Genomic DNA, 26,462 nt, shown 5'->3' with positions numbered 1-26,462 from the left:
ATAGCCTCCATGGGATGATAAGACATAGCTAGAGCTAGAGGTGTATGGTAGGTGAAACAGTGACAGCAGGTGGGTGACCACTGTGGCCTTTGTAGCCAGGATGGGTGTCATGTGGCAGGTGTGGAAGGACAGGAGCTGCAGCTAGATTTTTTTTTTTGGTTGCATCTAGACTTCTTAAGTGGAGTTCAGCTGCTGGGGAGAGAAAAGAAATACTCCTGGCAGGCAGATCCTCCTACTAGAACCAACATTTTAACTGCAAAATTTCTGAATCGCTGCCTATTGTTCCCAGTTCAGACCTAAGTTCAGAACTTTTACCAGCTACTCCTCCCCACCTCTCGTTACCATTTTGCTTACCTTGCTCCTGCCAGATCCCTTCTGGACTTAAGCAGGTTTATTTCAGATTCAAATGTCTGCCCCACCCAGCCCAGTGCTGTAGCAGCTGGGAGGACAAGTCGTGCAAAGTCGCCAAGTCTTTAGTAGGAAGATCTCTTTTTAGGGTAAATGAAATCTGGAGGGAAGGAAAATTTCTCCTGCTGGGTAAAAATCACCAAACACTTATTTTCTGAGTGTCTTTACCAGACTTTCTCCTTGGCTGTCAGCTTGGAGTTTTCCTTTTTACTCAATTCAAGGCCAAGTAGTGTAGGCTACACTAATGACAAGTAATAACGAGTTAGACACTGAAGGAAGCAATAAGTCAGAGGCCTGCAGAATCCATAAATTGTTTTACTGGGTACCAAATAATTGAGGGTTGCTGATAGGAGAAAATGACTTGTTTCCTCTTTTTGTGTAGTTATAGCTCTTTTAGATGGTCAAGGTTGCGAGATTTCAGTTCACTCCTGTTGAAAGAGCACTTCCTGAAATTTCTCCTTCCTGAAGTGACCCCTGTGCTCTTGCTTGATGTGAAACCCTCTACAGAAGCAGGCATGTAGGCGCTCAAGGGACTCTGTTGAGTGAACTAATGAAATTAATTTAGGTGTTGGATGGGTCTGTCTCTATATCTCCCAGATTTATGGCTCCTGAATAATTAGTTGAGTCTATGAATAGTTTTAGAGGCTCAAAAACCTTTGTCAAGTATGGTCTGTTTTATAGGTTTCTAGATTGTACAAGTAAAAAGCATACAAATAGAGCAGCTCTGTTTCTTGGTTGAAAACAAGCTGCTTTCCAGTCCAGGGCTCCAAGGTCATTCCACTACTAGTAGAAAAACCATAAAATATTATCATGTTGTTTGTAACTATTGCATTTTTTTTCTGATAAGAGAGAAAAGAGATAAAAGCCAGACATTCTCAGGTGTTCTTGAAAATGATTTTTTTTTTTTTTTTTTGTAAAGAGCATCTTATCTGTGAGTCCAAAGGCAATGCAACATATTTTGAGGTTACACTCAGATCTTGGGTGTCACGTTCCCTTCATGAACTCAGAAACGCCTGACCCTACTTGCCAAGGCAGAGCTGAGGATTCCTGGGCTCTGTAAGAGTTTCCAGAGCTAGGCTTGGCTCTATATACCTGCTCAGGTCTGTGGAGCAGGACCTTGGAGGAAGGATCCCTCTTTGAACTCTAGGGCAGAATGACCTAACTTCCAAGAAATCATACTGTGTTCAGTTTTGTGGAGGGACATCAAAGAACTAAAAGGCAAAGTCCTGCTCTCAGTGAGCTCCAGAGAGCATGTGGCTGTAACAACTGGAGTAAGTGACATTGGTCTAGGGCAGGTGGAGCCAAGGAGGACTGAATCCCTTTTGGTGCCTTGCTCTGGGCATCTGCGGACACGGGCTCTGCTGTTTACAGCACTGCCTCTGTCCCACGCCATTTTCCAGCCCTGACCACATTAGCTTGGACTTTACTTTCTACTCAGCTAAGGCTAACCTTAGTTGCTTATTTGTGCTGAATGTCTCCCGTGTGCCTCCCTACCCCATCCAGTCTCCACCCTTTCCCACAGAACCGGTGTCCCAGGAGGGTAACCTGCAGAAACTTCCTTAAAGGGCTCCCTAGGTCTCTAGCTTCCTAATATGTTCAGCCCACGGAGAACTCTGGCAAGAGATGAGAGTTTGGATGCTTACCACTCCAGCACCCTCCCAGTGGGGTCACTGATGACCACAGCTCAGGCAGGTGGCCTCTCCTTTCTTTTCTCTCTTTGGGTTTTGGGAACCCCTCCCTGCAGGCCAGGATTCACAAGGGTGCACTGAGCCCAGGTTGCTTTCCACCCTTGTGGTTTACCACTCCACACTTAAATAATTCCTTTAACAAATGCATCTCAGATTTCCAGTTTGGAGTGTGCCATTTGTTTCCAGCTGGGAGCCTGACTGACCACTATGGTTTCATGAATCATGGTGCCGTCCTTTGTCCCTGCCATTGTCTTCCACCACCCACGGAGAAGGGCAGTGGTACACAGGGCTGGGCTGCCTCTCACCCGTGGGATAACCCTGGGTAAGTGGCTTCTCCTCTCCCAGTCTCTGTTTTCCAATATATAACAAAAATTGTGTAGGCTAAGTGATGATGTGCAAGTCCCTTCCGATTCTACTACGAGATAATCCTGGACTGTCCATTTTGAGTTCTGAGTTTTTATCACGGATTGTGCAGGGCGCTGCAGACAAACTTACACGGAGTGCCACGAGGAGGTGGGCCGTGTGTTTACCAGCTGCCGTGATGACTTCTGGGGGTGAGTTCAGAAGCTCACAGGGTTCGAGGGGTCCCGCAGCCGTATCTGAGGTGTAGCTGGGTGGGAGCCCCACAAAAGGCTTTGTGTGGCAAGGAACGGGAGCTCGGCCAAGGAGCCCTGGGCTGGGGATCGAGCCTGTCGTCCATACCCTCGTGGCTGGGGCCCAGGAGACTCCGCGAGCCCCAAGGGCGCCCAACAGACATTTCATCCTTTCAGGCCTCGTCTTCCCGCCAGCAAAGGGCGGGAGGTGAGCGACCGACTGAAAGGCACGGGCCAGGCCAGCACGGGAAGCGCAGGGACGCGGCGGCGGCCCAGAACAGTCGCGCCAAGGAGATCCGAGCAGCCTTTCGAACCCGTGGTGGGAGGCGGGGTCCCCGAAGCGCGGCAGTCTGGGGGCGGGGCGGAGGCCGGGCGCACGGCGATTGGTGCCCAGCCCTCTGCCGCCAGCCAATGGGCGGCGAGGGCGTCCCGGGGGCGGGGCGGAAGCCGCGTCTTAAGCTCTGTGACGCGCCGCCGTTGCGCTGCCGCGCTGTCGACGCCGCCTGTCCCGTGCCGGGTTTGGAGGTGCTGCCAGGTATCCGCGCTGGCGCTCCGGGGCCGGGACTTGGGTCGAGACCGGGGCGCCCCACACGACGGCCGGCGAGGCGGCCGGCCTGCGAGGCTCCGGTCCGGGGTCCGGGGCCTGGGGTCTGGGGGTAACGGGCTCAGGGGACGCGCTGGGCCTCGGCCGGCGGGCAGGCTCCGCCTCTGCGGCCGTTTTACGTGGCCGGCGGCGGGCACCGCGGGGCAGGGGAGCAGTGGGCCGGAGCGCAGCCTCGGCGGGCAGGGACGTGGCGCATCCCGGCCCCGAGCGGCGGGCGGGCGGGCGGGCGAGGGAGGGAGGGAGGCAGGCGGCAGAGAGAGGCTGGGGATGTGGCACCTCCGCCTGCCAGAGCGGGCGGAGCCGGGCCGGCCCTCGGTCCTCCAGGCCAGCGGCCCCCTACTCCGCGCCGCGGACCCCCCACTCCCCGGGGTGTTTGCGCCTTGGCCGCGCACCTCCGGGTTTGCGAGAAAGAGGTGATGGGGCGCCGGCTCGTGGGGAACAGGCTCCGGACACCGCGGGTATCCTGGGTTCCCGAGGTCGACCAGAAGGGTGCCTTGTGGGTGCGGGGAAACTGCTCAGTAAACGGTGGCTTTTGTAATGGGGCGGGGGGCCCTGATCTGGAAAAGGGTTCGAATCCTTCCGGGCAGCGCCTGGGCCCTGCAGCCAACCTGCTTATCTCTCCCCTCCCCCAACGTCGTTTTCTTTCCAGCCTTTGTCTGAATAAAAAATTGCAGAAGTAGAGGCTTATCTGCAGTAACGTGCAGATTCATTGGGTGGTGTCAAGGGATTGGGGCCAACCGGGCTTTCGGCACGAAAACTTAATTCCTAGAGTTCCTTTGCCAGCAGAGCTGAGCATCAGTAAATTCTGGTTGAATTCAGTGGGGCACTTGTTCTCAAGAACCTTTGATCCTCGCTTTTTTTTTTTTGTCATCGTAAACTCTTCTTGATTTCAGTTTTGTCCCTTTGATAAGGTGATCAATTAAGGGAGAAAAGGAGTGGGTTTGAAAGGAATTAGCTTTAAGAAATTACTGATCTTTGGGGCGCCTGGGTGTCTCAGTCGGTTAAGCGTCCGACTTCAGCTCAGGTCACGATCTCGCGGTCCGTGAGTTCGAGCCCCGCGTCGGGCTCTGGGCTGACGGCTCGGAGCCTGGAGCCTGCTTCCGATTCTGTGTCTCCCTCTCTCTCTGCCCCTCCCCCGTTCATGCTCTGTCTCTCTCTGTCTCAAAAATAAATTAAAAAAAAAAAGTTAAGAAATTACTGATCTTTAATTTTCTCAATTCTAAATCTCTTCGGGTTTGTAAGAGTTTCTGTAGGTAAACTGGTTGTGTCAGTTTGAACCGGGAAGTGTCCCTTCTGTGATCCAAATTCTTTACCTCACCTATTTGAAAGAAACCATACGTTTCTTTCATTAGAATATCCTGGTTTCATTTTCAGAGAATCTAGTTCCGGACTGTGAAAAAGATCCAAGTATGAAAGTAGAGTCTTTTTTATTTTTTTTGGAAGCATCTTTAAAAGTTTTAATTCCAGTGTAGTTAAGCTACAGTGTTCTGTTAATTTCAGGTGCACAATGTGGGTTCAGCAGCTGCATATATTATGCAGAGCTCATCGAGATAAACGTACTCTTTTTTTTTTTAATTTTTTTTTTTTAACGTTTATTTATTTTTGAGACAGAGACAGAGCATGAATGGGGGAGGGTCAGAGAGAGGGAGACACAGAATCTGAAACAGGCTCCAGGCTCTGAGCTGTCAGCACAGAGCCCGACACGGAGCTCGAACTCACGGACCGTGAGATCACGACCTGAGCCGAAGTCGGACGCTCAACCGACTGAGCCACCCAGGCGCCCCAAGATAAACGTACTCTTAATCCTGTTCTGAAAGTTAGAATCTTCTAATAAAAATAAGATTTAAATAAAACTTACTGTTTTGGGTTTACAGTTTTTCCTGGCGTTGAAGATCAGTTTTACATCCCCGCCCCCCCCAAGACGCATCATAACTTTAAAGTAAAACTTTGGGGGCGCCTGGGTGGCTCAGTCGGTTAAGCGGCCGACTTCGGCTCAGGTCACGATCTCACGGTCCGTGAGTTCGAGCCCCACGTTGGGCTCTGGGCTGACAGCTCAGAGCCTGGAGCCTGTTTCAGATTCTGTGTCTCCCTCTCTCTCTGCCCCTCCCCCGTTCATGCTCTGTCTCTCTCTGTCTCAAAAATAAATAAACGTTAAAAAAAAATTAAAAAAAAAAATTAAAGTAAAACTTTGTAATAAAAATTCTTGAAAAGGCACTTTGTCCCCTCACGCTGTCTTATTTTTATTTCCCCCTATACTCTGCCTTTGTTACATTCACTTGTGTGCGTATTTAAGCCCTTTACTTAGTTCTGGAGGACGGACTGACTCCTGTATTTTAATATTGAGAGGAAGGCACCAGGTTTGGGAGGTGTGTGGAGGGTGTGGTGTGGCTGAACCAGTCCTTTTTCAGTAGTAATGCCCAAGGTGTTTGCCAGTGACGCACTTGGGTTGAATTTTAGCCAGATTACATACAAAAAAAAAAACAAAACCCTCAAACTTTTGTTGGCAGAACTTTTAAAAAAGGACTGCATTTGTGAATGGTTACCTCAAGAAAAGTAACTATTTGACCAACATAGTAAAGCCAAATTTACTCCGCAAGTTTTTAGTGGCTTTTGATGAGCTTCCACTGGTTTTTCTTTCAGCATCATTAAAAACCCAAAGTGCACTGCTGACTTAACTCTTCAAAATGCAGCCTTTTATGGACATTCTGTTTTAGGTGTGTGCTGAGGTCGACAGGGTGGATTAGATGGAAAGGAGTAATGATAGCTTGGAGAAAGACTGGGAGTTATGGAGATGACTGAAAACACTCAATGTTAAATTTTTTGCTGTCAGTCGCAATGTGTTGTTTTCTCCAGCACCTGACTGTGGGCCTTGGTTAAACGCACGACAACAGCCCGGACTGGTCACAGTTATACACGTTGCTTTGACTCTTGAAGGCCATTAAATCTCATAAAGTGAACTTTTTTTTTTTTCATTTAAAGTTTTAATTTAAATTCCAGTTAACATACAGTGTAATGTAGTTTCAGGCATACAGTTACCCAGTGCTCCTCACAAGTGCCCTCAATCCCCATCACCCACTTAACCCATCTCCCCATCCACTCTGTTCACCATCAGTTTAACTCTCTATGGTTAAGAGTCTCTTTCTTGGTTTTCCTCTTTCCCCCCCTATGGTCCTTTGTTTTGTTTGTTAAGTTCCACGTATGCGGGAAATCATGTGGTGGTGGTTGAAGTGATCTCTTCAACGTTTTTTTTTTTTTTTTTTTTTAATTTATTTTTGGGACAGAGACAGAGCATGAACGGGGGAGGGGCAGAGAGAGAGGGAGACACAGAATCGGAAACAGGCTCCAGGCTCCGAGCCGTCAGCCCAGAGCCCGACGCGGGGCTCGAACTCACGGACCGCGAGATCGTGACCTGGCTGAAGTCGGACGCTTAACCGACTGCGCCACCCAGGCGCCCCGGTTGAAGTGATCTCTTGATGGAAAGATTATAGTTCCTCCTGGTGGTATCTTAGGGAATGCTGGCTTCCTCCGAGAGCTAGACTCGGCTCAGGGATGGACGATTTCATCTGCCCTCTGGATGGCCTTGCTCTCTCTGCTGCCTTGACTTCTTCAGGAGTCCTACCTGTATTTAGGAATGACCTCATTCATTTGACAAAGAATGCTAGCGGAGTGTCCAAACCTGGGCGGGAATCTGGGGACGCAAAGTGAGTTTTAAGACATGGTTACTGTTCGGGGCGCCTGGGTGGCTCAGTTGGTTGAGCGTCCGACTTCAGCTCAGGTCATGATCTCACAGTTCGTGGGTTTGAGCCCTACACTGGGCTCGGAGCCTGCTTCGGGTTCTGTGTCTCCCTCTCTCTCTACCCCTCTCCCGCTCATGCTCTGTGTCTCTAAAAAATGAATAAATGAATAAAAAAAAAATTAAAAAAAAAAAAAAAAGACATGGTTACTGTTCTTTTAAGGAGCCTACTGGGATTGTACTAGGGGGCCAGGCATGAAGACGAGTGTCCTAAAGTGTTAGGACCTGGGACAAAAACATGCAAGATTCCTGGGAGTCTTCAGGGGGGGGTCTTATGTTGTAAATTCTATGGGGGAGCGTGAAAAAAAGCTAATGGGTATAGTATTTATGCGTACTACAGTTTTATACTGCAAAGTATGAAATTGCAGCTAATTTTTCTTGTCATCTGTGTTTCTAATTTTTTATCAATAGAAAAACAATTTTCTTGGAAGTTTAAAAAATTTTTTTTTCACATTTATTCATTTTTTGAGAGTAAGAGAGCATAAGCAGAGGGGCAGAGAGAGAAGGAGGCACAGAATCAGGAGCAGGGCTCCAGGGTCTGAGCTGTCAGCACAGAGCCTGATGTGGGGCTCGAACTCATGGACCACGAGATCATGACCTGAGCTGAAGTCGGACACTTAACCAACTGAACCACCCAGGCGACACCCCTCCGCCCCGGCTTTTTGGGGGAAATTTAAAAAAGAAATCATGGCAATGTTGATTTTTATATTGTAGAAATTGTCAAGTTCCATTTTTGGATTTAAGGGAGGAAGGGAACTGAGTGGCCATTTATGCCAGGTTTGGCAGTTTAACATTATGTCATTTAATCCTCAGTAATGACCTTGAGTGGTTTCAACCTCATTTTACAAATGGGGAAATCAAGCTCAAGATAATCCAAAGGTCCTTTGAAGAGGCTCAGCTAGAATTTAAATCCTGGTCTCTAGACTCTGGACTTTCTGCTCTCCTCTCCTGGTTTTCTAATCCTTTTTGGAAGAGGAAATTACTGATACTGTCTATTTTTGAGCCCATCTTAAGTCTGTTCTAAGGTTTCTTGGATAGTGCCAAGCATAGTAACTCAACCACAGAAGGTTCTTTAATAGAAATATGTTTACAGGATTCTGGTCACATCATCACACTTTCAACTGCAAGACTTTCTCCAGTTGAATATCCAGAGTTCATCTTTAAAAACCTTAAGGATGAGTATTAGCAATGTTTTGAATGTTACTGATTTGTCTGTGAGTCGTAGTTATTTTTTTAATTTTTTTAATTTATTTTTTTTAATAAGATTGTTTGAACTCTGCAGATAGATGGGTATTTTGTCCCATTTCTTTTGCAAAGTAGCTGAGTAAATAGTAGGAGACCATTGAATTTAGATAATTTCAAAGATTCCTTTCACTTGCAATACTGCATCAACCTTTTAATGAAGTTAAACAATTTTTTTAAAAGTTGTATTATTTTGAGAGAGCAGAGGAGGGACAGAGAGGGAGGGAGAGAGAGAGAGAGAGAGAGAGAGAGAGAGAGAGAGAGAGAATCCCAAGCAGGCTCTGCACCATCAGCACACCTGACATGGGGCTTGAGCTCATAAACTGGGAGATCATGACCTAAGCCTTAACCAACAGCCACCCAGGCGACCCTTAATGAACTTAAAACATGCCTTAAAATGAACTTAAAACAGGAGCCTGCCTGGCTCAGTTTGTAGAACATGCGACTCTTGATATCAGAGTTGTGAGTTCAAGCCCCATGTTGGGTGTAGAGCTAACTTAAAAAAAAATCATGCTAGTTAAGAGAGTTTTTAGTATTTTTTTTAAATACCTCACTTAGTTTAGTAGTGCCTCTTTGCCAGATTCTAGTCACAGAGCTGCAGACCTTGATAGCAAAATCATAGAGAATAGTTTTTATTTTAGTATTTGACCCTCTTCCCTACGTACAAATGAACTTTTAGACCTAATTTTTGTAATCCAGGCTGCACTTCCTAGGGGAAATGAACGCTACCTTTCTTTTAACCACAATCCATTTTTTTCAGAGCTTCTCAAACCTTTATTTTCCCCTTAGTTTTGTCTGTTGCCTAAACCTTTCTAATGTGACAGCTTAGGCAGGAACTCAGCTTCATTTTTAATAATTTTCTTTTTCTTTTTTTTTTTAAGTTTATTTTTATTTATTCTGAGAGAGAGCAAGCAGGTGAGGGACAGAGAGAGGGAGACAGAGAATCCCAAGCAGGCTCCGTGCTGTCAGCGCAGAGCCCAGTGCAGGGCTCGAATTCACGAACTGTGAGATCATGACCTGAGTTGAAGCCGAGTCGGACGCCTAACTGACTGAGCCACCCAGGTGTCGCTAACTTTTTTTTCTGATTATAAGTGTAGTAGTTCGTGATCATTAGAAAATGTGGAAAGTACAGAATAGTAGAAAGATACCACAGTGAACTTTTTTGTGCCTTTTTCAGGTAGTTTTTCCTTATATATGATCTTGAATGTTTTGTATATCTGTTTTTCTTCACTTAAACATCCTGAAACATCCCTCCATGTCATACACTATAATTATTTTATTGATTTATTGATTTTGTTTATTTTTGAGAGAGAGGGGGACAGAGGGTCCCAAGCGGGCTCTGCGTTGACAGCGGAGAGCCTGAGGGGGGCCTCGAACTCACAAACTGTGACATCATGACCCGGGTCGAAGTCAGACTCCTAACTGACTGAGCCACCCAGGTGCCCCTCACTATAATTATTTTAAATGACGGCACGTTGTTATGTATGTGATTATGTTGATCCAGTCTCAAATTATTGACCATCTTTTATCCACGAATGTAGCATCTTATGAGTGAAATTACTGGTCTAAGAGGACAGACCCTTCCAAGGCTATGATTGTGGCTATAATTCTTTTCAGGTGGTGTTTCATTTAAGTATTACCATGGAACGCCGTGTTTTATTGCTGATTTGATCAAGTCAAAAATTGTGTTTTTTAGTGGTCAAATAGAACATTATTTCTTACTGAGTAGAGCATAAAGAGGCCAAGAAATAAAGTGGAGGGGGAGGAGGAGGAGGTTTTAAACCGCACAGTAGTATTTTGAAGAAGTTCTATCTCGTTTGCATCGCTAGACCTTGCATTTTTGTGAACTGCTATCTCCGGTCCGCTAGTTCCTATGTAGCTTTGTTATTGATACATGCCTCTCTCAGATAAAACCTGGTGAAAGCTAGGGACCTTCTCCTTAGGAAAATGCACTTATGCATACAATTCTGCATTTTATTTCAGGAGTTCTCGGATCCTCTGAGACCGTCGTTGGATCTCAGATCACAAATCTGCATTCTAATTTGAACTGTGGGAAGAAAGGATAGTCGGTGAGTCCTGGCGTGCCGGATTTTGTTTAGTAATTGCAAATTCCTGAGCGTACAGGATTTACCAGGTCGTGCCAAGCTGAAAGGGAAGCCACGCTCCAAGTGTTAAATTTTTGTTAATCTGGCAGTTCAAGTGGAGTTCTGCGAGATTGTGTGATTTGACTTGTCATTCATGGAACTCTGTCTAAACATGAGTTAACTAGTCTTATAGACATACTAAGTATTCTTAGTATTTGGCAACTTTCTACTAGTCTTGAAATTATCTCTCTCTCTCTCTCTCTCTCTTTTTAATGTTTATTATTTTTGAGAAAGGGAGTAAGAGGGTACAAGCAGGAGAGGGAGAATCCCAAGCAGGCTCTACACTGTCCTGCAAAGTCCATTGCAGGGCTGGATCCCACGAACCATGAGATCATGACCTGAGCCCAAATCAAGACTGAGACGCTTAACTGACTGAGCCACCCAGGTGCCCCAGTCTTGAAATTATCTTTAACCCCCTGCCCAGACATAATTGCTATGCATTTTCTCCACGTTCTTTTTTCTTCCAAGCTTCTTCCATACCTCAGTCTTTGCTTCATGGTTTATGATGACTATTAACGGTCCAGGTGGATACAGAGCCCTAAGGGAAGCTCTGTGGCGGGGCTGGCTTTAGGGCTGGTGGGGACAGACGAGGGGGCAGCCGCGACTCTGAAATCTATACATAGGTTGTGAGGAAATGTCAATTTGCTCAGTGATGTTTACATTTTGTTACTAAAACTCTTAGCTCCTTGTGGTTTGTTCTCTAGTTCCTGATTACCTTTTTCTCCTTTCAATACTTGCTTTTGTAGGGCAGGTTTTTGGGGATAAGTTTTATAGAAACACCCATCCTGGCAGAGTAGACTTTCTTTTGGGAATTGCCAGTTTTCATCTGTGTGTGTGTGTGTGTGTGTGTGTGTGTGTGTAAATAAATGTATATGATGTGTATTTTATATAATTTATAAAGTATGTAATATAGAACATGTAATATATGTTTTGATCAGTTCATCTTAATGTTAAAGCTATTCAAATGTTAGTATAAATTACCAGATGATTTTTTTTCCTGGTCTTTTTGCCTTTAACCTTTGTTTACGATACTTTTGTCCTTTGGAAACTGTAGATACTTGTGGCTCAGTAACAGATTTTACATTTTGTAGTTTCTGTCTTTGGTGTTATACTTAAAACACCCTTCCTTTCCCCCCAATAAATCACTTTTTCCTCTCTACACCTTTTTTCCTTTTGGATGGTCCCTATTATCTTTGTAGAAACCAAATTCTTTCTCAGTGTCTTCACTCCTTACATACGAGGACGGAGTCGGTACGCGAGGTATTTCTCAGTCCTTCCGTCACCTCCCCATGACAGGATGACTCCTGGGCAGGCTGCTTGCTTGTCTGATGTCTCCTTACTGGGGGTCTGTGTCCATCTGAAAGGATCCTGTCCCCACAGCAGTGCCTTTTTTAAAAACAGTTAAAAAATTTGTTTTTAATGTTTATTTTTGAGAGAGAGGGACAGAGCTCAAGCAGGGGAGGGGCAGAGAGAGAGGGAGACACGGAATCTGAAGCGGGCTCCAGGCTCCAGGCTCCGAGCTGTCAGCACAGAGTCTGAAGCAGGGCTCGAACTCCCAAACCTTGAGATCATGACCGGAGCCGAAGTCTGACATTTAACCGATGCAGCCACCCAGGCGCCCCGCAGCAGGTGCCTTTATAATCGTGGCTAAGTCCGCAAGACCCGGTCCCATCTCTTTAGCCCCTGTGCTGTGCAGCCTTGCCTGAGGCCCCCAGAGTGAGTTCCTTGTCCTTGATGTACTCTCAGCACTGATGACTTAAAAAAAGTATGTGTGTTTATGAAAAAACTCTCAAGTGGCACAGAAGAGGGTCAGTAAAAGCCTCTGACCTCCCATTCATAGTTTTTTCGATTTTCTTAGTGTTCTCGCGGAGTCCTTGCGCGTAGTACTTTGTGCGCGTCCCGCTGTAGCGCTTGTCAGGTTTTACTCTAAATGGGTTTTAAATGCGATTTAAAAAAAAAAATGTTTATTTTTGAGAGAAAGCGTGTGAGGAGGGGCAGAGATAGAGGGGGACGCGGGATCTGAGGCAGGCTCAGTGCTGCCGGCAGAGACCCCGATGTGGGGGCTCGAACCCACGAACCGTGAGATAGATCCTGGCCTGAACTGAAATCGGGAGGGGCCGCTCAACCGCCTGAGCCCCCCAGGCGCCCCTCGCCCGCTGTCTTGATGCTTCGGTGGACTGTGGCAAACGCTCCGTGTGGGATGAGCCCGCCCACGTGGACTCTGGGAAGATTCTTATTCTTACTGCCTTCTCTTCTCCTTGGACAGGTGGGTGGTATTCCTCCCTGAAAGGCACGATGTTTTCCAAACTAGCTCATTTGCGGACGCTTCCTGTGCTTCGTCGCGGAGTTCACTCCTCAGTGGCTTCTGCTACGTCTGTTGCGACTAAAAAGACAATCCAGGGCCCTCCATCTTGTGATTACATTTTTGAGCGAGAATCTAAATATGGTGCACACAACTACCATCCTTTACCTGTAGCCCTGGAGAGAGGAAAAGGTACATTTTGAATTAATCCCCCCCCCCCGCCCCCCCCCGTCCCTTTTGCTTGAAACCTTTTGTAAAAATTGCTTGTAAATTTTCTCAGTGTACATTTTCCCAGATGCACTTAATTTCTATATTACAGGTCTAGTCAATTCAACATTTATTGAGTGCTTGCTGTGTTAGGTATGGAGGGGAATACAAGATGCACTTCATTATTCAGTCTTTGTCACGATGGACCTTGCCAGGAGGGACTGTAAGAGACATAAGCAAAGTACTCGGCCATTGCTATTGTTTTTGTCCTTTAACTTTTAATTGGGCATAACCTTCGGCTTAAAAGTTGCAGCCGTAGTGCAAAGAATTTTCGTTTACTCTTCAGCCAGATTTCTCGGTGCTAACATTTTACCACCTTTGCCCTATCTTCTCTTTCTCTTCACACACAACTGCGTTTCTTTCCTGAACTGAGAGGAAGTTGCAGACACGTGATGCCTCTTGATACGTAAATACTTTGTGTGTCTCTCCTGAACTACAGAACTTTCTCTTACATAACAATAGTGTAACTATCAAGACTGGGAAGTGAACACTGAAACAACCCCATTTTCTCATCTACAGACCTGATTCAGATTTCATTTGTTGTCCGGTAGGCAAAGGAAAATCTCCAGTCATGGATTATATTCAGTTTTCAGGTCTGTTTAGTTTTCCTTAATCCAGAACGGTCTCAGTCTTCGTCCTCTTGACCTTGGTATTCTTGAAGAGTACGGGCCAATAGTGTTGTAGAACGAACCTCAGTTTGGAGTTGGCTGGTAAGGTAGGGTCTGCCAGCCTCCCTCACTGCAAAGTTAATATTTTTCCCTTTTAAATACCTTGTGAGGACATGACTTGAGACTCTGCAAAGTTTCACTCACACTTTTGGCATCCGCTAATTATTCTCTGCCTCAATAAATGATTACTGATAGTTGCCAAATGGTGATTTAATCCACATTTTGAAATAACAGCCCTAACCTAATAAAACCAAAATTTATTACTTAGGTTTGGGCCAGAAGATGATGTATGAATATTAAACATTTTTATCATTCGCTGTATTTTATTTGGGACCAGCACTGTGATCTAGATTTTGAGCAAAATCTAGATTACAAATTTGGAAACAGTTTGGTTTATAAAAATATTCTTGGAGTAGCAGATTGTGGATTCTGGAATCTGAGTGCCTGGGGTCAAGTCCTGGTTCCATGTGTGCAGCTTGGGCTAGTTCCATATCGAAGTGTCTCTTTCCATATGTTTGTACTGTAGCGTGGTAACACTCTCATGGGGTGGTTTTTTTTTTTTAAATAGGTTCTTTCTTTCTTTCTTTCTTTCTTTCTTTCTTTCTTTCTCTAATGAGAATGTACAAAGACGACTAACACAGTACATTGAATACATGGTAAAAGTTAGCTGGTAAGCCACCTGATATGTTTTAATATCTATAGTCAAGCTAAAAAAATTTTTTACAAAATGTACATAACTTAAAATTTATCATTTTATTTATTTATTTGTTTGTTTAGTGTTTATTTTAGAGAGAGAGAGAGAGAGGGAGAGAAGGAGTCGGGGAGGGGCAGAGAGAGAGAGAGGGAGACACAGAATCTGAAGCAGGCTTCAGGCTCTGAGCTGTCAGCACAGAGCCCGACGAGGGGCTTGAACTCAAGAACCGTGAGATCACAACCTGAACTGAAGTCGGATGCTTCACTGACTGAGCCACCCAGGTGCCCCTGAGATATTTTAGTTTTTTTTTTTTTTTTTAAAGTTTATCTGTTTTGGGAGAGAGCATGAGTGGGGGAGAGGCAGAGAGAGAATCTCCAGCAGGCTCTGCATTGTCAGTGCAGAGCCTGATGTGGGGCTTGAAACCACAAACCACGAGATCATGACCTGAGCCGAAATCAAGAGTTGGACGCTTAACCGACTGAGCCACCTAGGCGCCCCTTGTATATCTTTTCTCGAGAGATGTCTATTCACGTTCTTTGCCCATTTTTGAATTGGGTTGTCAGATACTAGATCCTTCTCAGTTAGATGTATGATTTGAAAATCTATATTCCCATTCTTTTGGTGGTTACAGTCAACTAATCATGATTTTTAGGTCACGTATAACTTCTGCCTTTAAATTCCAAACCCCAGTTTTCTAGGATTAAAGATTTCGCTCTACAGTTTATAGACCGTTTCGTGTTAATGGTGTTCCTGTTAAATGTGTAGTTTCAAGTTGGACAGATAAAATGTAATTCCTTGTAAACCAGATTATTTATAACCAACCTTACTATGATGAGCTAAACCCTGCTTTAACAACCATTCTGAATTAAGTAGAGGTTCATGTATTCAGAAGGCTTGCCAGCGATCTTAATCTTTGAACTTCCTGTAACTTAGTGGTTTTCTAAAATAACTTTTTATATATTTAGGTATTTACGTATGGGATGTAGAAGGCAGAAAATATTTTGACTTCCTGAGTGCTTACAGTGCTGTCAACCAAGGGCATTGCCATCCAAAGATTGTGAATGCCCTGAAAAGTCAAGCAGACAAACTGACCTTAACATCTAGGGCTTTCTATAATAACGTACTTGGTGAATACGAAGAGTATGTTACGAAACTTTTCAACTACCACAAAGTTCTTCCTATGAATACAGGTAAAATATTTTTTTTTCATTAAATATCTGAGGATATGATCTTACTACTTTTTTGATAATTTAAGATACATTTTTTTAAACTGAAAATTTTTCTTCCTTGATAGGAGTGGAGGCTGGAGAGACTGCTTGCAAACTTGCTCGTAGATGGGGCTATACTGTTAAGGGTATTCCAAAATACAAGGCAAAGGTGGTTTTTGCAGGTATGTGATTTTCAGCATTAACCTCTGTGATATCAACATACGATGCTATTACTGTTTTAATTTACTGATAGAATATTTGTCATGTGTTTGCCTCATCCATGATATACTATCTGCTGAATGTTTCATAAAAATTGAGAGTTTTTTTTCTTTTGGGATTATTTCCAAGTATTTCCACATAAATGGGATTTTTCTCTGCTAATTAACTTCCTACTCCTCACTCCCTAATATGAATGACTATATGATTTATTTCTCCTCTGCTTATCTGAATATTTTCTTTTTCTTCTTTTAATTTTTTTTTTTTTTTTTTTTTTTTTTGAGAGAGAGAGAGAGAGAGAGAGAGCGTGTTGGAGAGGAGCACAGAGAGAGGGAAACACAGAATCCAAAGCAGGCTCTAGGCTCTGAGCACAGAGCCCGACACAGGGCTCAGACCCACAAACCGTGAGATCGTGACCTGGGCCAAAGTCAGATGCTTAACCAACTGAGCCTCCCAGGTGCCCCATGCTTATCTGATCTTTTCATAGCAGTTTTCTCATTAATTAGATGGTCTTACTGGTAGGGCATTTTTGTTGGGTTGTTGAGGTTGGGTTACCTCAGAGAGGAGCCATGTCCTAGGTGTGGCACGAAGTCCGAATCTTAGTATTTGATGTATTGTTGTATCATGTTCTCAGAAGCTGGTGGAAGAGAGGACTGGAGTTGCCTTGGCTATATTTCTGGGAATGGTTGAGAGGAATGGCTTGAATACTGAATACCAATTCAGATGATGTAATCTGACCCTCCTCTTCTCCAACCCCCACCTTGTATTGGCATCTTATTTGTTTATTTAGATTTTACTTCTATTTTTGGACGTACAAAAAGGTACATGTAATTAATGTATACAACTTGATGAGCTTGGAGACAGGTGTATGCCCATGAGACCGTCACCCACGATCTATGCCGTTAACCTTTCCATTACCTCCAAAAGTTTCCTTTTGCCTGCTTATGTGTTGTTGTTGTTAATGTTTATTTTATTTTTGAGAGAGACAGAGTGTGAGCGGGGGAGGGGCAGAGAGAGAGGGAGACACAGAATCCGAAGCAGGTTCCAGCCTCTGAGCTGTCAGCACAGAGCACGACATGGGGCTCGAACTCAGGAACTGAGAGATCACGACCTGAACTGAAGTCAGACGCTTAACAGACTGAGCCACCCAGGTGCCCCTGCCTACTTTTTATTATTACTAGTTTTACTTTTTGCTCATTTTTTTAATTGAAGTATAATTAATATACAGTGTTATAGTAGTTACATTAGCATAATAGAATGATTCAACAATTCTATACGTTATTCAGTGCTCACCACAGTAAGTGTACTCTTGATCCCCTTTATCTATTTCACCTATCCCCCCACCCACCTCCTCTCTAGTAACCACTGGTTTGTCCTCTGTAGGATTGTTTTTAAGGGTTTGATTTTAATTTTTAAAAACATAAAGTGTGGATAAATTTGTCATTGCACATGGTCAAAGTTCATTCTATGGTAGTTGAAATGGTTAAATATTCTGATGGGCAGGTGTAGTTAGTATTTAGGGGTGACATTACTATTTCCAAAGAAGAAAAACTCTTTGCTCAGCTCTGTGACTTGCCATTTGGAAATCTTGTGCCTTAGTTGTAGGGCAGCATAACTGTTCTTGCAAACAACAATGGCATTCCTGGTGATTTTCATTCTTAACAGACTGTATCAGTCTCTATCATATTAGCAAAAAGTACAAAGGTGTTTTCACCTGAGCACTGAAAGCAACTGGTGAGTCAGTGGGGGTAGAGAGACAAAGAAGACCGTCCCTAACTGGAAGTCCCTTGCACCTGCAGAGTGAGTCACAGAGGAGACTCCTGAGGTTGAGTGGAGGAGAGCAGATAGGCTCCTGGTCTGACTAGTGCCTTTTCTACCCCCCCCCCCCCCAACACTATTTATTTGTTTGAGAGAGAGAGAGAGAGAGAGAGAGACAAAGTGCAAGCAGGGGAGGGGCAGAGAGAGAGGGAGACAGAATCCGAAGCAGCCTCCAGGCTCCGAGCTGTCAGCACAGAGCCCGACGCAGGGCTCGAGCTCGTGAACTGCGAGATCGTGACCTGAGCCAAAGTCGGCCACCCAACCGACTGAGCCACCCAGGTGCCCCTGGTGCCTTTTCTCTTCAACAAGCTTGGTCAGTCTGTGTGCCATTGGTGGTGGACAAGTAGAGTGGGGGTCACTTGTAGGTGAGAGAGCCTTTGCAGGAGTCGTGTTTAGAGATGCTGAATACAGTAGTTCAGTACTGGGTTAAATTGAGTTGGTGCTGACACAGGTGGCAGAAAGATATTAAAACAAAACAAAAACGGGGGTGTCTGGGTGGTTCAGTCAATTGAGCATCCGACTTTGACTCAGGTCATGATCTCTCGGTTCGTGAGTTCGAATCAGCTTTGGATCCTCTGTCCCCGCCATGTCTCTGCCCCTTCCCCGCTTACTCAGACTCTTTCTCAAAAATAAATAAAACATTAAAAAAAAGAACCCCCAAACCTCGCTGTCATTCTACATTGTTTCTTTCCTAGCTTGAATTTAACCCAGTTTAAATTATCTCATGCATTTGCTTTACTCTGGTTCAGGTTATGCTGTTTCTTCCCTCCTGGCATTTGTGTAAGCTCCTTGAGGGCAGGAAGCTTGCCAGTCATGGTGACCACTCTATCATGGTGAACAGTGCCTGACCTATATAGTAGGGCCTCAGATTTATTAATGAAACAAATTAATGGGTAAAAAGATGTTCCTGAACAAAGGCTGACGTTAGTCATTTAGCACATAAAAGATTCTAATACCAAGGAAGGCAAAATTGAAAGTGTTTAGATTGCCTGAAGATGTTTTCTGCAAATGAAATTTAAAATTCATTCTGGAGTATTGGGTGTTTAACAGGGATGTACTAATTCTCCATAGGGGATATTTTTTTTCTCCTATCACTGGCATAAATGCACTGAGTCTAGAAAAACACGTATTGAATGCCTCAGTGGTTAGGGTTTGGGATTCTTGGAAGAAAAGACAAGTGTTTATCCTTGGGGTCTATACATTGCAGTCTGGAGATGAGTAGAGGAGTGCCTGAAGTAGCAATTGCAAGGCCAGACCTGGGTGGTCATGTGCATGTGAACCGTGGTGTTTAATATCAGGTTTATTTTAACAAAGGAAAGCTCACTGGAGGCTCTCTAAAGCAAACACTCATTTTTTTTAACAAATCAAACTTCTTAAGGCATTTTGGGGGGAAGTGCTTATTAAACTTGGGCGTTTGAAATCTTCTCTATTTATTTCTCCTTTTCAGCTGGAAACTTTTGGGGCAGAACACTGTCTGCTATCTCCAGTTCCACAGACCCAACCAGTTACGAAGGTTTTGGACCATTTATGCCAGGGTTTGAAATCATTCCGTATAATGATCTGCCTGCTCTTGAGGTACTTCCCTAGCATCGTAGTGCTTTAGTGCAAGACTAAGTAGAAATTACAGTTGTTGGATGTATGAATCAAAATAGGTATCTGACTGCAGTGAACATCTAACTTAAGTTGAGCCCGGGTTGCAGACCTGTCTCTGTAATGGTCAGTTAGTTTCCAGCATGGGGAAGTTGGGTGCCATGGTCTAATCCTGAGAACCAGCTAACTGCTGTTTGTATCCTGCATGAGTAACTTGGGTAGTATGTGTTTAATTACTTCATTAGGTAAGATGACTCAGTTTTCAGCTAGCTGCTTCAAATTATGAGTGGAGGGACGCCTGGCTGGCTTAGTGGCTGGAGCATGCCACTCTTGACCTTGGGGTTGTGAGTTTGAGCCCCACGTTGGGTGTATAGATTACTTGAAATAAAGAAAAATAAAATAAAATTATTGAGTAGATGACTTGTAAAATAAAAAGATTCACTGAGATATTTGAAACTAATATCTTTAATCTTTAAAACTAATTCACTGAAATTACTATAAAAACTAATGTCTTCGTTTTATACAGTTAAAACTAATATCAGAAAATATAAGGTAGAGTAGCTTAAAGCTGAAGTATTTAGAGCTTTTGGCAATTGAACGTCAGAAATGTGAATACTTTGAAGTCAGAATATAAGTTAGTGTAAAACTTTAATTTGCATACTTAACGTAAAAATATATGCAGCCTGTGTTTTCAGATTTCCAAATAGGCTAAAAAGGAAGTTACTAAAGTGTATTCGTATTTTTTCATAGCGTGTTCTTCAGGATCCAAACGTTGCCGCGTTCATGGTAGAACCAATTCAGGGTGAGGCGGGCGTCGTGGTTCCCGATCCCGGCTACATGATGGGCGTGCGAGAGCTCTGCACCCGCCACCAGGTTGTGTATCCTGCACCTGCCTGCCTGGCTCAGGGCTGGGCCCGTAGGGGAGAAGTAAAGGTGGCATCCCCTTTCCACTAGGGGGAGACCTCATTCTGAAGCCCTCTAGTACGCCCTATCAGCGGCCTGCCCAGAAGCTGACTTTTTACTGGTTCTGGCCACTGGCCAACCCGGGGCCCAGGCAGAGCCGCAGACTTCCTGGCCCCAACTGTGGTTCCTTCCCTCCACGCTAGCAGCCTGTGCTCGTCCCCGGACCCTTGGTTGTGTCCCTCTCCTCCGCTTCCCACCACGCTAGTACGGATTTAAGAAGGAAATATTTAATTAATAAGTGTTTGGAATAAGCAAGTGAATCTATTTTTTCCCAGAGGGTAGTTCTGTCCCCCTCTCCCCCAAAGTGCTCACTTTCTACTGTGCGGAACAGCAGAATAGGCCCTCGGGGAGAGTGGCCTGACACAGGAGATGATTGCCTATCTACAGGATGTTCACAGGATGGTGTTGAAATTATGTCGGTAATTAAAAAGATGTTCACGTATCCGAGGGAATGTCTGAATGACAGATTTGTGTGGGGAAAGGTAGGAGGTCACTATCTTCCCTATGGAAACAAAACTGATAATTAATGTATTATGTTGTTTTCCACTAGGTTCTGTTTATTGCTGATGAAATACAGACAGGATTGGCCAGAACTGGTAGGTGGCTGGCTGTCGATCATGACAATGTCAGACCCGATGTAGTCCTTCTTGGAAAGGCACTTTCCGGCGGCTTATACCCTGTAAGTTGTATGCTCAGCCCCTTGTTCTGTTCCCTACTCTCATGAAATCTGCCCTGAAGATATTTTTACGTCAGCTGGTGGTGACAATAATGCCTTTCCCTTGGTTTGTTACACTCCCGGTGCTCTAGGTCACCTGGCACACGCATAGAAACATTTCCGAGGCCACAGGGTTGACCCACTTAGTTAAGTTCCACTGCAGAATTGAGTGTGCCTCACAATTTGCTACGGTCTTTCTTTTGGGTAGAAACATTTTACCCCAAAAGTACTCCTGGAGACCCCTGGGGTTTTTTTCCATTGTTCAGAAATCTAGCGTTACCAATTGTGTAAAACCGTGACTGGGTAATGTAGAGGTTGGAAAAAATGAAGGTTTGGTTGTAGTTTTGTCCTTGGGTTTGCCGTTCAGAGCCGGTAACTGGTCCTGGTTTAAAGGTAAAGGGCTTTGAACACAGTGCAGCACATTGTTTTTTAAGCAGTTAAACCAAGCCTTTTACCTTGAAAGTGGAAAGAATTCTAAAATGCATTGTTGCAGAAACCGCTTTCCTCTTGGTTCCCAAATGCTCTGGTTCTGTGCCCTCGAAGTCCCTGACGTGCTTACACTGTGTTTCGGGTATTGCCAGTTTGTCACCGGTAGTTACGAGGAAAGAAGTGTAACTCTTGTTTGGGGAAGCTTTCTGTCCAATTTCGTATGCGCTTCATAAACACTTGGGTTCCTGCTCTGCTGCGAACAGGAATGGTTAGTCTGAGAAATGATTTGGTTGGTACCGAATTCTCTCTCTCCCAGGTGTCGGCGGTGTTGTGTGACGACGAGGTGATGCTGACCATTAAACCGGGGGAGCACGGGTCAACCTACGGTGGCAATCCACTAGGCTGCCGCGTGGCCATCGCGGCCCTGGAGGTGAGGGCTGATCCAGCCGTGTGGTATCCATTTGTGGAGGTCGTGTTGAAGTGGCCTGTTGGTGTAATGAGACCTACACAAGATGGCCGAGTATTATAGAACATGGGGTGCAGAGGAAGGATTTTAGGGGCAAGGCGCTCGGTAATTTAACCTTGGTCTAGTAGATGAGGATACTCTGGGGGTTTCTGAGTTGCAGTCACCTGGGGCTTTGGGCCCATAGGCCCTGGGTGGCTCAGAGAGCTCTCACCCTACGACCAGCCCTGGCCTGCAAGGCATTGATTGATTGATTGATTGTAGATTTGAACACTTTTACACTTCTTCCTTAGGTGCCTACTACAGGTGTAAAATTATGTGATCTCTAAGGATGGACTTTTAAGGGAAAAAACAAAAGGAAACTATTGTAGTTTAAAAATTAAAGTTAACTTAGTCAATTGACTTATTCAACTAATAAGAAAAGATATCAGTCAGTTGCATTAAACAAATTTTAATTCTTATTATTTTGCCATAAAATCAGATGGATGGATTCGTGACTAAAGCAAGGCTCTATCTGAGCTTGTAAATGTTTAATTAGATATTAAACCAGTATAGGCTTTGGAAAACAGAAATGAAAGTTAAGTTACTCTAGTCTTTATCTGACGATGCTCTTCCTTTGCTTATAGTCCATGTTCTCTACTAAAGAACAACATAAAACAGGGTAGTCTTAGCATTTGTGTAATTCCTCTTTAAACACAGGTTTTGGAAGAAGAAAACCTTGCTGAGAATGCAGAAAAAATGGGTATCATCCTGAGGAATGAGCTCATGAAGCTGCCGTCTGATATTGTAACTGCTGTCAGGGGAAAAGGATTATTAAATGCTATTGTTATTCGAGAAACCAAAGGTACGGACACAAACGTTTTACTCAAGATGTTATTTTCATGGGAAGAAAGAAAACACATATTTTGTCTGGTTGTTGGGTTCCCCTGTTTGAAATTGTTGACTAGGTCTGTTAGACAGAGTATCACCTGATTTATATTAGTGGTCTTTGGAAATGGAGCCCTTTCCTACAGGAAGGATTTAACTACTTTGACCTATTTTTGTTCTGTTATGTCATTTGTTATTCTGCCTTAGGTTAGGTCCCAATACTTCTAGATTTCCAGTTACTTTCTGTTAGTCTGTACCCAGCACTTTCCTGGAGGGTTTCCTCTTCGCTATCCACCCCCTTCCCCACACTCCTTTGGGCTTCAGGAAAGGTAGCAGGAGCAGCAGTAATAACCTTGATGATGACGGTGATCACTTAACTGAGTGTGTGCTGCTGTTTCATTTGTAATAGCCCTCAAAAGCGCCTTGCCGGATTTTCCTGTGCTCACCCTTCCTTTTAAAGCAGCGATTCCAGCCGTGGCAACGCTTTAGAATCACCTGAGGAACTTTTTAAAGAGTTAATTCAAACTTGCCTCACCCTGGAGATTCTGATTTGACGGGTCTGGGGTGGTGCCCAGGCGTTGGCAACGCCTTTTTCCACGATTCTGATGTGCAGCCGGGGTTGAGCGTCGTGCCATAACAGGGTGAGAGTCTCCTTCCACGAGCTCAGGAAGCAGATCCGGTTTAGGAACGTGTCGTATTCACTGGGATTGGGGTATTGGTCATTCTATGCCAGTTTCCTTCTGCATCCTACCCAAATTCTTTTTGCATTGGTTCCTCATAATTAATACAACAGCCTTTAGCACATAATTTTGCTTGGTCTTTTTCATTTTTGAAAAACCAACAAAAACTGTATGTCTAATCATACTGTTCAAACCTAGTTATGCACTTGCTGAAAAATAACTTCATCTTTAAGGATAAGGGCAAAGCAAGTTTGCACCACCAACCGTCTTTCGTTAGTAGGCCCTGGGTGTTGTATCCTGCCAGGCGAAGTGTTAACCATCCATCCGTCCTGCAAGGGAGTGTTACACATTTGTCTTTGATCAGCATGCATGTTGGGCCATTTTTCTTTAGATTGTGATGCTTGGAAGGTGTGTCTGCGACTTCGAGATAATGGACTTCTGGCCAAGCCAACCCACGGCGACATCATCAGGTTTGCACCCCCGCTTGTGATCAAGGAGGATGAAATTCAGGAGTCCGTGGAAATCATTAACAAGACCATCCTGTCTTTCTGAGGGTGGTGACTGTTTCCAGTGCTGCCCGGAGCCAGCTAGAGACGGCGGTTCCTGTAAGTCCCGTAGCTTTCCTGTGCTTCGCGTGGGCACGGTCCACTCCCCAGTGTCCAAGGACTTTTTTTTTAAATACACTTTGTTTTTTTCAGTTCATGCATAATAGAATGACATTTATAAACACGCAGTTTGCTATGTAACATGACTAAGAGAATGTAATGGCATCTATATTCGATTCAGTTTCTCTGTGTGTGTGCTTTCTAAGATGAAACACATCTACTTGTATATAGAGAGCCTTTTAATCAAGCCCTTCAGTATAATTTATATGTTTTTATAATTTCTTTACTGACACAAATGTTTTGTATTTGAAAAAGTTATATGGGGTGTTACGTGGAAGACTTGCTTAACCTTAAAAAGTTAAATTATAATCATTAAGTTTTAGGAAGCCTTGGTGGTTAAGCTTATATAAAATACTGGATTTAAGGAAACTTCATATTGGCCAACATCAAGATGTACCCTGTGAATGTCATTTTTAACTAAGGATTCATGTTTAACATTCCCAAATTATGTTTTAAGTGATACGATTTGTAAAAAAAAAAAAAAAAAAGATTTATTTTCGGTTTTTCTTCAGCTTTAAAGTAAAGCTTATATTTAAAGTGTCTGTAGCGTGATCAGTGTGCTGATCCTGATTACCCAGCGCTTTTAAGCTCCTTGAGAATGTTCTTCCCTTGCTTTATTTTGTGTATTTTCTAAGAACATTTCAGCTTCTTTGGTGATATCTAGAAACAGAAATTATGAAAAGAAAGTCTTTTGTTATACTCCCTTTTCCTCTCTCAAAATGATTGTTTTTCCTGTGCTTATGTGCTGGTATTTACTATTTTTATTAAAGGATCCTTATTAAGCATGGTATTATGGAACTTTTTTTTCCTTTTTTCTTTTTTTTTCCCCCTCGAATATAGTATTTTGGATACTTTCTATGTCTGTAATTACAAGTTTATTTCATTCTGTGACGACTCATGTGGATAGATTATAATCTCATATTGGGGAACATTCGGATGGTTCACAATTTTTCACTCTTTAAACAAAGCTCGTTGCGATTGCTTTATGTTTATACAGTTGGTGTTTTTGTAGTAGGTCTCTCGAGGTGGATTGCTGGGTCAAAGGGAATGAACTTTTATTTTCATGTTGTTTTTTTTTTTTTTTCACAGTTTTATAATTTTTAAGTAATCTCTAGCCCAGTGTGAGGTCGAACCTACAACCCTGAGATTGAGAGTCACACGTGCTACCAGCTGAGCCAGCCAGGCGCCCTGGGGATGAACTTTTATTAAAAAAAAACAAACAAACACAAAAAAACCCAAATTACATTTATGTTTTTTTTGAGAGACAGAGCACGAGTGGGGAAGGGGCAGAGAGAGAGAGGGAGACACAGAATCCGAAGCAGGCTCCAGGCTCTGAGCTGTCAGCACAGAGCCCGACGCGGGGCTTGAACCCGTGAACCGTAAGATCGTGACCTGAGCCAAAGTCAGATGCTTAACCGACTGAGGCACCCAGGTGTCCCTAAACTTTTAAACGCAATGGTGCCACGTGGCTCCCTGCCACCCCCAGGTTCCCGTAGTGCCATGGGAGTTCATGACTGAATGTGTGAGCGGTTAAGGGAGAGTCTGCTCTTACCACAATGGCAGGGCTTACCGGTCTGGGTAGGGGTTTCTGATTTAAATACTTGTAGGGACTAGACAGGTCTGTCTGTATGGCACTGGAGTGTGAGGTTCCTCCTAAAACGTTCAGAGGCTGCCCGTTCTTTATCCCTGGTTTGGACTATAGGACCGACTATTTCTGGTGCTGGTCCCAGTTTCCCAGTCTTCCCGCCCGGCCTCCCGGAGCCCCCTGATTGCGGCCTCCAGATGTCCTTGTGGCTGCGCTAGAATCCCCAGGGCCGCCGGAACCTCTGGGATGGCGCCAAAGCATCAGTAAGTGTAAAGCTCCCCGAGAGGATTCTGCGCGCAGTCAAGGTTGAGAAACCTGGCTCAGGCGTCTTACTAACATGCGGATCCTAACTCGGTGTGAGCGGTACCTGGGAGCTCCCAGTCCGTGCCGATGTGGATGGTCCTGTCCAGAGTCCATTCGATCTGCGTTCCGCAGTTCTCCCCCATCCGAGAAGCCCCGAAGGCTAGGTGAATGTAACAAACCAACAAGCTTCCTGCTAAATTCTTCGCAGGCTTTTAGAGTTTGAGAAATGACCCTGTAGGAAAGCACGGGGTGCTCTGGGGGCAGTTAGAACCCCCGGTGCAAGAAGGTGGGAATGTTGGAGAGTATGCAATTCCCGGCAAGGGGTTGGGGCTTTATCTGGCGTCCGTGGAGGAAGGGAGGGCAGCCGAGAAGTGGCATGATGCCAAGCACGTTAGGAAACCCTGCCGGGTGGAACGGTGCAGACCGGTTCGCCCAGCGCACGCGTACTGGTTCGCTGGTCGCATCTGGGGCCGTGGGTGTGTGGAGTGTGGGGAACAAGGCAGGACGACCCAGTCGCTTACTTCACTTTATAATCCGTGCAGCGGGGAGCCTGGTAA

At 44.6% G+C, this 26,462-nt stretch overlaps 1 protein-coding gene and 1 long non-coding RNA gene across 3 annotated transcripts; one reads left to right on the top strand and one right to left on the bottom strand.

Annotated features, from left to right (window-relative positions):
- Positions 1-707: 707 nt before the first annotated feature.
- LOC122202091 lies at positions 708-3,087 on the bottom strand. Its single transcript, XR_006194457.1, has 2 exons — positions 2,592-3,087; positions 708-955 (listed from the first exon to the last, which is right to left on the bottom strand). It is a non-coding gene; the product is annotated as an uncharacterized LOC122202091 (long non-coding RNA).
- Positions 3,088-3,147: 60 nt separating this feature from the next.
- Positions 3,148-24,800, top strand: OAT (ornithine aminotransferase). Of its 2 annotated transcripts, XM_042908282.1 has the most exons (11): positions 3,158-3,224; positions 10,312-10,397; positions 12,739-12,966; positions 15,369-15,593; positions 15,698-15,793; positions 19,093-19,220; positions 19,986-20,108; positions 20,749-20,877; positions 21,659-21,772; positions 22,505-22,649; positions 23,744-24,800. In XM_042908282.1, the coding sequence occupies exons 3-11, from the start codon at positions 12,768-12,770 to the stop codon at positions 23,902-23,904; spliced, it is 1,320 nt and encodes a 439-aa protein (XP_042764216.1). In that variant the 5' UTR covers positions 3,158-3,224; positions 10,312-10,397; positions 12,739-12,767; the 3' UTR covers positions 23,905-24,800. The 2 variants fall into 2 exon arrangements, with proteins under 2 accessions (XP_042764215.1, XP_042764216.1); XM_042908281.1 differs by lacking the exon at positions 10,312-10,397 and having other exon boundaries at positions 3,148-3,224.
- Positions 24,801-26,462: the final 1,662 nt, after the last annotated feature.

The sequence above is a fragment of the Panthera leo genome, chromosome D2, assembly GCF_018350215.1.
Source record: "Panthera leo isolate Ple1 chromosome D2, P.leo_Ple1_pat1.1, whole genome shotgun sequence".
In the NCBI taxonomy this organism is placed as follows: domain Eukaryota; kingdom Metazoa; phylum Chordata; class Mammalia; order Carnivora; family Felidae; genus Panthera; species Panthera leo.
This window is presented reverse-complemented; position numbering and strand designations above follow the sequence as displayed.